Raw genomic sequence first — 12,117 nt, forward strand, 5'->3', positions numbered from 1 at the left:
ACATGTGCAAAGCTAACTCATACAGCATGCACTAGGGTACAATACCAAGCATTGTAAATATATGATTTTATTTAGGTTCATTAATGTATCACATAGGTGTTAGTAGGTTTTTTTTTTTTTACAGGACATGCTGAGGATAAAAAACATTTTTGTGCAAGGGTTGTGTTTGTAGTTGTAGTTTTTTTTTGCTGATGTAAGGGATTGAGGGATTTAACCAAACTCTTGAAAACTTGTGGTTGAGAAACCTTTCAAATTCTTCTTGCACTTTCCACTTGATCTCTCCCTTCTTCACGCATTTCTAGCAGGCAGGAGCGATTTGCATTTCTCTGACACCTCTGGCAGAAAGCATCATCGTCGTCTCCACCGGAGATGTGGGGTTGGAAACTGTGGGCCAATTCATCCCTCTGAACCTGCATTTCCACATTGACTGCTTTCATCGTGGTTAAACATCAGAGAGGAGAATGAGAATGGCTGCATGGTGAACAGTGGGGGGCCGCATACCATAATTGTACAGCACAGAACACTTGCGGGACACAGGCTGTGATGCTTTTATTTCACACCTCGGAGTAAGACATAAAGCCCTGCAAATTACAACAGACTGCAAACCACTGGGAGAACCACCTGAGATAACGGCCTTTTGATGCTGTGTCTCCCCCGCCGCCTGCAGCAGCAATCCATCAGAACAACTCTAAAAGAGATCCAGTGCCCGGAAATTCTCTTCCTGTTAGAACAGAGCATTGTAGGCAGAGCTGCACGTCTGAAAAATCAGCTACGTTTGATCAGCTTAAAACAGATACCAAAACACAGAAATGCCAAACTGATGTCTATTGTTTCATATCTTGGATTGATGTCAAAATTAATTAATTTAAATGTAGTCAATAAGCCAGATAACACCCATGTTTGAACACCAGCCATCAGTCATTTTTAGAAAATCTGTCATATTTTAGTTACAAAGATATCCAAAAGAATTATGGTTTCAATTTTGCAATTTTATGAAAAACTACATTAAAAATGATTAATCAGGAGTGCCTGACTAGCTCAGTGGTTAGAGCGTGCAGAGGCTGAAGTCTTTGTGGCCAATCCTGCGTTTAAGACTGACCCTTGACATATGCCACATGTCCAGGCCCATGGCACCTGTGGGTGTTGTGCGTGTTGCGACATCCACTCTTTCACGTAAACTTAATTTTATCCCTTGTACTTTTAACCTCATCGTCTTTCGTTGATGAGACGGGACCTGGGTGCTAAGGTAGGCATTTCAAATGAAATGAGTTTTTGGGTTTGTCGTCATCCGATTGGATCCAAAATACCTTGACACCTGGGGGAATCTTGTACTGGACAGGGGTCATATGTCTTCCCTCACTCTCTTATCCTGAAGTGTTTTGTCTCTCATCACTATCCTTCCAAAAAAAATGGCAAAACAGATCCAAGGCACATTTTCAAAGCCCATTTCAGCAACAACACAATTCTTTAAAAAAAAAAAAAAAAAAATCTATTTCCAAGATACAATTTAGCAAATCAGTGAATTAGCTCCGATATTCACTGACAGCTGTTTTGCAGTTTTTTGGAAGTTAAATTGTTTTCAATGCAGCTTTCCCCCCCTTTTCTTTGAATATTCCTGTGAAGTGTATTCACTGTATTAAAATGACTAAATGTCACATTTGAAAACTGGAAAAACAACAGTTTTGTGGAGATACAAAAACGCATCGACTGGATTTGAGAAACAGCCTTCTGAAACCTGCCATCCCGGATATTTCACAATATGAATAATCAGATCTTTGAGAACATAAATGGAGTCGGTGGTGAATCAGAGAAAAGGGATCAGAACATATCCTTCAGTGTGTTCTGTGAATCTCAGTCTGTTAGTGCTGCTCTCCTTCACAGCAGCTGGCCTTTCTGACGAGACTATTCCACTGCATAGCTGAATAAAATTAAGCCTGAATGTGAAAAAGTATTCAGGATGCAGCAAGTTCTGACACAGAGGTTGAAAAACAAAACGCATGAGTCATCAATGCCAACAAGAAAAAAGAAAAAAGAAACAGTGTACAAAAGCTTCAGGTAGCAGCCACTTCAAATGTCAGTCAGAGCTTGTCGTATTAATTGCGACCAATTATTGTATATTCTGAGAGTTAATTATCACGACAGGACATTAACCTTGTTATCTTTTGTTTTATGTGCCAATTTTCCATGAGTCCAAAGGAAAGACCTTTCAATTTATAACACCACTGTTTGACCGTGAGTGGACTTTCTAAGTTCCAATGAGGTCTGATGTTCTCTCTTTAATCTCTATTCACAGGTTCTGCATACAAATGCAAATGACACGATTGGCGGGTGTTTAAGTGTTCTTGTTAAAGTTTGTAGTTGGAGTGAAATGGTCCTTTTGTATGCCAGCAGGATTTGAGTGTAAGCAGGATAACAGTCCATGTAAAGAGCAAAAGAGGCAGAACGCACCAGCAGTAAATCCATCCTGGATCTCAAAAACGACTTAGCTCTAATTAATCCATGAACAGACATCCGTTTCTAAGTGCAGCTAACAATCTGCTCGTGTCTCCTCTTAACTCTGACTCTGTTCTCGCTTCTCAAGGTGCCAGTCGCACTGTCAACAATGTCACCACACGGTGAAAGACGTCATTGCAGGAAGTCCTTTTTAAAAAAAACTAAAATCTGTCTTCACCAGAAGAAGACAATAGACAATGGGATCATGGATAGTATGGTCTCTCTAGCTGGCTCAGACTAGTGAGCATCTGGAGTTTCTTCCAGCTAAACTTTTACTCCCCTTATGTGGTAAGAAATATAGGCAAACATGTTTATTTATGCTGTAAAAACACTTTTTTTTTTGCCTGTGGTGTGTATTTGACTTCCTGGGCTCCTGGAGTCAGCCTCAAGTGGACACTTTACGACCTGCAGGATTTTGCAATTTCCGAATTGGCTTCATTTTTCAAGACTGGAGGTTGCTGCTTGATTGAAACGCAAGTTCCACCTCGGACAAGGCCAATAGCGAATCATAGTGAGGTGGCCATGGACTGGCTCTGCCTCTGCTCTTCTTTGATTAAACCCATTTTCATTTGTGGCATTTATTTTTTCAAGGTGGACTTTTGGGCTTTATATGCCTTTATTTAGAGAAAGGACAGCGGGTAGAGTCAGAAATCGGGGGAAAGAGAAAGAGAGAGAGAGAGAGAGAGAGAGCGAGACAGAGAGAGAGAGTGAAAGGAAAGGAGCCACAGGTCGGATTTAAACCAAGACCACTAACCACTAGGCTATTGGCGCTCCTATTGATGGCATATTCTTTAACATTTGTATGCATTTCAATTCAAGAATGACTTTTTGTGCTGATGACACATATAATGATGTTTTCTCATCACTGTTTCTACTAAAACCGTTTATATTTTTATACCTCCAAGATAAAAAAAAGTGTTTTTTTTTTAAATCTGGAAATTAGTTTATTGGATTAATTTTTAAATATCACAATTATGCCGCAGCTTTATAATCCTGTACTTGTGGCCTTAAATCAGCCTAACTCAATTATCCCCGAACTAAAAGGCATTAGCAGACATTTGGCATGCCATAGCGGAGGTGTTATTAATGAGCTTAATGAGTGACACGCATGACAAGCACACCATCTATAGACCACACATAAAAATGTATTTATTTAGTGTATTAACAAATTGTATTATACATTGTATTTTTGTAACTTTTTGTCTCACAAACAACAGCATTATAAAAATAAAAGCACATGTAACATAGATTGTGGTTGTGGTGTCGTTTTTTTTTTTTTTCAGCAAATCTGATTACAGCATCTATGTATCCATATTTGTCAAATCTTTTTTTTTTCCTTATTTTCTTACAAAAGTGTGTAGTAGAGTTTAAAAACAGGTGTGAGTTTAAAGGAGCGCACGGAGAGTAAAAGAAGAACCCAATGTGTTGAGTGTGAGTATTTTTGCACCAGGAAAATAAATGTGATGGTTAAAATACAACAAAAAAAAAACATGCTGGTGATGAAATGTTATACTCGCCAGATGATTACATTGCTTACTTCATCAGAAAAAAGCTCTTATTTACGTATGTGAGTGATCAAGTTTGTGCAACCTACAAACATACGCACACTGGCAACATATCAGAGGTGCTAGAGATTTAAATGTATACCATTATAAGTGTCAGAGTTATTATTTCCACCAGGAGAGAGAGAGAGGGGGAAAAAAAGAAGCTATGAGGCCAATTTGGTGAAATCCTCCTTAATTCTACAATGTTGTACAAATTTATACGAAAAGCTGACATGAGGATCTCAAATGCACTCTGGAGAGCCATATCGACAATGAAAATGTCCCCCAAATGTCCCCTGCATGGATCCAGAATTGCTCTTAACCATCATCAGGTCTGTGTGATAACTGCTCTGCCATCTGTGCGCCTGGCCGCCCGCCCACTTATTAGCTACATAATTTGGTTGTTTCGTATTCCATCGAGTTGGGCTGCTTGGCACTGAATGTCTGCAGCGCCGCCTGGATCCTGGCAACGTCTGTGGTGGACAGTTTGAGCCGGTGCCGCAGCAGACAGGAGAACAGGTCCAGAGGCTGAGCTCCGGGTGGCGAGAGCCTGTTGACCCGATCCCGGATCTCCAGCAGCTGCAGCAGGGCCGAGTCCTGCGATCCCTGAGTGTATGGGTAGTCCAGCTGTAAAATCAGGTCCTGGATCGCCTCCGGGTCAAAGTGCATGCTGTAGCCATACACCTGGATGCTGTTGATCTTCATGTAGCCCAGATTCTGCCCCGGTTCCAGGTACTCCAAAGGTTCATAATATACAGTTCCATTGCCGTTACTCGAGGGCCCTCGAATCCGGCTCCGCAGGTAAAAGTGGACCGTCTCAAAAAAAGTTTTCCACTTGTTTCCCAAAGTCAAAGTCCAGTTATAGCAGTCATAGGGAAAGTCTAATTTAGTCCTCTCCCAGTCTGGGTAGTTGCTCTGTTCAATGGGCATGATCCAACTCTCCGAGTGGCTGCCCCCAAATGGGTTTATATAGACCGACAGCAGGGGGTCCAGAGTGCTATTCTTGGTAAGGCAGATCTGCAGAGACATCCCCAGGAGCATGTGCACATGGTTTGACTTGTATTTATTACTCTTCAGCGTCAGCAGCATCCTCTTTCTCCATGACGGGTCGAACCAGTTATTCAGTCTGACGTCGTTGCTGACAAAGATCCCGTGGATGCTGATGCGGTTGTCTCGTTTCTGCAGGAGGTAGCGCAGCTCCATGTCCTGCAGGTCCGCCTCGAAGCCGATGTAGTGGTCGGTGGAGTCGGGCACCTCGTTGCGGCACACGCCCTGGCTCAGCATGTAGCCCTGGTTGCAGGTGGCACAGCGGGAGCGGTTCTCAGAGGAGCAGGAGGCGCAGGAGGTGCCCTCGCCTACCGTGCAGGGGATGACACCCTGGCAGGGAGGGTGCTCATAGGGGCAGGAGCAGCTCCGGGTCTCCTCCAGGTAGGAGCCGATGTGGTTGTTCTCACTGCAGTACATGATGGAGAGGATGTAGTGCAACCAGTAGCTGAAGGGCCTGTAACACAGAAAAACAACAAGATGTGAGCTTTACTATAGCCTACATATAAATACTTTAATATATTAAAAAATATATAATAATTGCTTTAAAGCAACTGTGAGAACGGTACCTCTTTGCTAATTTGTCCTGTACATACAGACGGAATCTCTAAAGAAAATCTGGTCCTTGGTGATTTTGACTGGTTTACGTACCACCCACTGTGGATCTTTGATGGGGAAAATGTAATCAAGGACTCTTGTGGTCTGCAAGCTGTTTATCACTGTGCCTGATTCCAACTTGGTGGCAGCAGTGAGAGAAATTAAAACTAGCTTTTTTGAAACAGTCAGTCGTGTTGCATCGTGCGTTTGTTGGAGACATCAGTATTCAATAATTCATTGCAAAAAAAACTCCTCCAAGAAATGAATGGTGAATATGTGAAAACTGATTTTTTTATTATCATCCAACTTATTTGGTTATTCATTGGATACCAGCTACCGACATGCATGATAAAAGAAATATGGTGAGATTTTTGAACATACTTTACTAAATCTGGTTTAACACTCTGTTGTTGAGAGACATGCTTCTGACACACAGAGGACAAATTACACACATTCACTAACATGACTTATGGACGTGAATTAATGGAGAGATGTCAGAGTGGCAGTACTCAGGAAGTTGTCACCTCTGCAGCAACCACACCAGCTTCAGTACTTTTGTCCTCATCTGGACTTGAACCGGTGACCCTGTGGCTCCCCAAAACCCGACCCAGGTCCCTCAAGGCTGAGCTACTGCCGCCCCTAAAGTCTGATATTTTTCTTGTATCACAACAGCTTCATTTGGAGCAACATAACAATTAAAGACAAGATAGAAAGACATGTGTATTGGAAGTAACATCCCAATAAGAGTTGATTCAGATGAAGAAGAGTGCTTTGATCTAACTTTATTAAAAAGCAGGAATCCTGTATCTCCACTTTGATGTTGATATTTTCTGTTCTGAACACGATTTGAGTCACACTCAATGTTGTTAACCAGCCATGACGTGTATTATATGTAGACTGAGTTTCTTCAGTGGTTGACCTACAATCTTTGAAAACAGATTTTCTTGTGGTGGAGAAGTTTTCACTTCAAAGTCTTGGACAAACACTTGTGCCGATGTGGTGTTAAAGTACTGTAGGACACTCTGAGTAAAAAACAAAACAAGAATCCGTCTACTCGCCCCAACAGATCTTAGATGGCGGTGGAAAGAAACCCTTTGTTCTTTTTGAAGACACGTAACACGGCTCAAAAACAAGAGGGGGAACGAGACTCGAGAAAAACAAACTACAAAACCCAGCAGACACAACAACAAAAAGAACGAAGAACAAAAAAAAAAGAAAAGAAAAGAAGGAATACAGGGGCATAATGTTGGGCTTATAATGTTTTATTGTATTATTCAGCACGTGTGTGTGTGTGTGTGTGTGTGTGTTTGTGTGGGTTGGGTTTTTAATGTTACAGACTAGAGGGGAGAAAGCAAAAGGGGAGACAAAAGATGATAGAAAAAAATAATCTCTGGTTTGGCTGAAAGGACTAAGAGCTGCTGAGGTAAATCTGGGACAGGTTAGCTAAGGACAGAGGTTTTATTTAGTTGTTTTGAACCATTCTTCCTACTTTCTTCAATCTCTTTTGTATCGTTTGTACGCTTAACGTTTTGTTCTCTATCTCTCTCCTGCGCTTTGCCTTCTTTCCTCTCTCGCGCCCAGACCCTGAGGTGGTCTCTGGCCTGTCATGGGTCAGGCCCCTAACCCTGGAGGAAAAGGTCTGTTCATCTGGGTTTGAGCAGAAGCTTTCATTTTGTACAGAGACTCAGCAGAGATCAGATCACCAGACTCCAAAACAAATTGGTGAGAAATCATACACATATGGTGAAGGAAGGATTTAATTGGATGTCAAAGAGGTTGGTTGTTTTTGGTTCAAATAACTCAACATTTTGATCAAATCAAGATACCCTGGTTCCACGCCCACTTATTATTTAGAGAGATTTATTAGCACTGGGTTTCGGATAAGCACTGAAAAGCAAGCCACAACATAACCTTATCCTAAGAGGAGCACAAAAGACACACATGTAGAACGAAACACTACCACTACTGGAGTGATGTTGTACTGAATATCAGCTTGGCTGGGATTTGTTTGATCACAAGGCTTCAAGCTAGGTGCCTTTCATACAACAGTTCTGATATCAGCAGTAGAGATGGGTACCGATCCGGTCTTATATCGGTATCGGGTCCAATATTGACATCATTTACGTATCTGATATCAGACTGACGGCACCGATCTATACGTCACTGATCAAGAAAAATGGTTGGGCACTTTAAACATTATCAACCTATAGTATCAATTTGAAGACGTTCAGACTGAACTCTAACAATTGTCAACATATCGTCTCCATGACGACGTTCAGACGAGATGGAACAGCTCCTTCTATAAGATCACAAATACTAGCATGATTTTGAAAGTAGCATTCCCTCAATGCTCCGTCTGCACCCACCCCCTCCCCTCTGTGCTCCCTCAAAAGCCACGCCCCTCAATTACATGCACGAGTGCCATTGGTCCAGAAGCGAACCGGGCTCGTGCATGCAAGGGGTAGAGAACAAGTAGGGAGACAGGGAGACGTGATTGGTTCATCAGATTGGTACCTCGTGGCAGACATTGGTCGAAGTTTTTACAGGCTTACACCTGCTACAGATGACGGATTTTCTTTGTTCCTTTTTCAGAGCACACGAGTTATTAATGTCTGTCAGGACCTAAAGACAATTTCAACTAAAATCTTAAAAAGTGTATCTGGAGAAAATCACCAACCCTGCCTTTAATTTGAAAACCTGACAGTTGTTGCTGCTTCCTGTTTGCATGATATGCCTGGTTTACTAAAGCTTTTGTGTAGCCTCACACATACTACAAACAACAATAACACTATTAGTTATCATAATAAAAATATCGGAATCAGTACATGTGTGTATCAGAATTGGATCGCTACCGGAAAAAAAAAAAGTGGATCGGTGCATCTCTAATAAGCAGGAAGTAATAATTCATCATCCACAATGACTACACAAGTAAGAAAAGCTTAATGTTTCTCTTATTCGACGACACGATCCGTGATGGTAAAATCTAAATTCCTGAGGTTGTTTGTGCAGAAGGAGCAGATGGACCACACAGCAAGACTGTAATGTCATAAATCATTTTCTTTGTTCAACATCTGTCACATTTCTGAATCCACTTTTTTTTCCCCTTTCTTCTCCGGCAGAGTTAACAGCTTTGTTTTTGTGGCTGTGCGCATCTGCTCAATTAATTTACATGGAACAATGGTGCATGTATAAATAATCTAAATTCAAATGCACATTTCTGAAGGAAAGAATAACATTTGTCCAAACAGTTGTTTGACTAAACAAGAAGTAGGCTGCACAGTGTGTGTGTGTGTGTGTGTGTGTGTGTGTGTGTGTGTGTGTGTGTGTGTGTGTGTGTGTGTGTGTGTGTGTGTGTGTGTGTGTGTGTGTGTGTGTGTGTGTGTGTGTGTGTGTGTGTGGGACTGGGGGATTATGAATATTACATCAAAGCCATTAAAAGTCAATAGAGTTTCTTTTCAACTTCAAAAACCAGGTTTCCAGCAAACATATGAGACATATTTCCGTGTTTCAAATCAAATGTGTACCACCTCCATCTTTCTACACAGCCGTTTAAAACAAAGCCATTTTTTCCTCCAACAAAGAAACTAAATCTTTGATGCTTGGGATATGAATAATTTGAAAACAACTGTTGATTTGATGAATCGATTTTTTTGTTTGTTTGATAAGACACTGCAAGAAAACACATTTATTGTATATATTCTAATCTTGTCTCCCTGTACCTCCACAAGAGTCCAATTTCCCATGGTCCCTTGCCAGTCTCTTGCTTGCCTGACTCTCCGTCATATATATGCCCACAGACTTTCAACCCTTTCCTATTTTCACACAACTTCTCTCATCAGCCCTGCAGTCTCATGGCCTTCCTCTGCTTACTCACCAGCCTCACTCTTTATCAGACAATTCCCATTGTTGGGTTTCCAGTCCACGTTTAAAAATATGCTTTGTCTCTAACTTCTTTGTACTCAGACCTTGTCCTTCCTTACCTGCCTGTAAGCCATCATACAAAAATAATTGCACCAGTCTGCCTGTGATCGTCTATACCAAACACGAATAACACCCCAACACATTTTAGACTCCAATGCAAGCCTCCTGCATTTAATCATTACAGACCTTTGAATAAAGTAGGTGTGTTATCATTGGGATTATTAGTTAATCTATGCAAATCTCACATTCACAACCTCAGAACAGTGAGATCCTGATTTTGACCTCCCAAAAGTCAAACTGAATAAATATGTAGCACAGCAGGAGTCGGGTTGTTGCCTATCTAAATTGACGCATGGAGCAACATGCACAATGATTTTGACAAGTGGTAGTTATATGTCAAAACATGCACACCTTAATTAAGTTGTGCATGTTTTGCCTTTTGCTTGTTAGGAAGGTCAAACGGAAGAAGGTCCAATAGTAACTAGCTGAAAGGAGGTATGTACAGTCCATCATCGCCTACAGTAGCAGAGTTGGACATAACACCAGCAATACAGTGATCCCCCCTCAGTGCATGTATAAATGGACAATGACACTACTCTTATAACATTTTAAGAAGTATTATCTCATTTGTATGAAAAGGGAAAAAGAGTTTTCCTGTGGAGCCAAAGTCAACGGATAATTTGAAGTGTTGTGTCTGACATTTTCAAATCAGCGCTTTGAAACAGGCCCTCTTAACAAGCAAGCGGCTTGTACAGTATTCCAGCATCAGCATTTCTGTGGCAGTGATGTGGAGAAAGAAAAAGGGGTTTAAATGTGGTGACATTTTGTCAAAACACAGTCAATGTAATGTGCTTCTCTGAAACTCATCAGCGAGAGTCAGTTGTGCATATCTCACCTCCAGAGTCTGAGGCTGTTCACAGCAAGAGAGAGGAAGCTGCCCCACCAACATAAAGCACATTCTGTCAACAGGACATGTAAACTGTCACACAGACACAGTGTGCAGTACTGGTCAAAGAGAAGCTGGGTGCTCACTCTACAATCTGTTCACTGCCTGTCAGCTCATTTCACACTGATCAATCCCAAACTTTCTCTCTCTGCCACAGATTCCATTTGTGCAAAAAAAAAATCTTTTCCCTCCAAACAACATGCACCACATTTTTTTTTTCCATTAAAAACAATATATTTCCTTTGTGAGCTGCAAAAAAAAAAAAAAAAAACACATTCCTATTATTGTGACATTTGGTGTCCTCAGACAGCAGCTGAAAAACACGCCTCTTCAAAGGGCGTACTAAAAAGTTACAATAGAAAGTCTAAAATGGGTTTTGCAGTGTAAAGTCACACAGCATATATTTTTTCTATTTGCTATTTTTTTTTCTTTATCTGACAAAGACCATGATGCTCCGGTACATGAATAATGGCTGCAGAGATGCATGCATATTTCTTTTATACAAATGAAAAAAAGAAACAAATCCTCCATGAACTAGGTCATTACACAAAAGAAAATATAGAAAGACACAGAGGAATAGAGAAAATAATCACATTTCTTTGGCGGAGGACAAGAAAATCACACATAATTTTTACAGCTTGTCGGAGTTGAATTATAACTCTGTAGTGTATGTTTAGGCTGATGCAAAATGTATATATTACATTTTTTTTTTTAAAACAGAAAAAGTGCAATTTTTCCATTGAGGCAGCAACTGCATCTTTTATAAAGACGTCTTGGCTGTCACCCAAGTGAAAAGGAGAGACTGACTTCTTCCTTAGATGTTTTCAGAGCACCAGGTTATTTCACAGCAGGATCCAAAATATCCACTTTAAACATCTGCTTTCATCACTCCCACTCCACCTCATCACTGCATTTTCTGCTCTCGCTATATTTGCCCCAGATACTGTCCAGCCAAACACTGAGTTATAGTCGCATAGGCCCGTGCAATATGTGACTTGTTTATTGGACAAGTTATTACGTTTTCAATGTAATTAATTGTCATGTCTGAAGGTTTGTTGAACTCTTAGACACAAACCCTGTGGTTTAATAAATGTGCAAAATGTGGCTTGGTTTTTACAAAGACTACTGATGTAAACAAACTTAGCCAAAGCTCTTCCAATTGCTTAAGAAGCCAATTTGAGGATTTGAAGTCAGACTGTTTTGAAGTGTGTTGTGCATGTCTGGAGAGCGGCTGCTTCACTTGGAATATTGGCTTCATTCTGCAAGAGGTATGCAATATGTGCTGCTGAATGATGGCACAACCCTTTAAGTGATGTTTCACAAGACCAGTGATACACATATGACTGTATGAACTCAAAGTGCACACACCATAATCGAACAGATCTCGATGGATCTCCTTCAACCATCCTGAATTCTAACCACAGCTCTTAGGCTACATGGGGGGGGGGGCAGTAAAGTACTGGCATTGTGGAGTGTTTGCATGAAGGGGAAAGGGAGTTTGGTTAAACTCTTAAAACTCCTCTCATTCGATTATTTCTGCAGATACTTCTGAATGACCTTTTCAATCATAGC

At 41.0% G+C, this 12,117-nt stretch overlaps 1 protein-coding gene across 1 annotated transcript in view; it reads right to left on the reverse strand.

Annotated features, from left to right (window-relative positions):
- Positions 1–3,618: 3,618 nt before the first annotated feature.
- Positions 3,619–12,117, reverse strand: part of brinp3a.1 (bone morphogenetic protein/retinoic acid inducible neural-specific 3a, tandem duplicate 1) — a 65,964-nt gene continuing 57,465 nt past the window's right edge. Inside the window, exon 8 of the mRNA XM_020637290.2 lies at positions 3,619–5,538. Coding sequence (XP_020492946.1) covers positions 4,422–5,538 — 1,117 coding nt within the window. The 3' untranslated portion in view covers positions 3,619–4,421. The remainder of the gene's footprint in view (positions 5,539–12,117) is intronic.

The sequence above is a fragment of the Labrus bergylta genome, chromosome 6 (assembly GCF_963930695.1).
Source record: "Labrus bergylta chromosome 6, fLabBer1.1, whole genome shotgun sequence".
Taxonomy (NCBI): domain Eukaryota; kingdom Metazoa; phylum Chordata; class Actinopteri; order Labriformes; family Labridae; genus Labrus; species Labrus bergylta.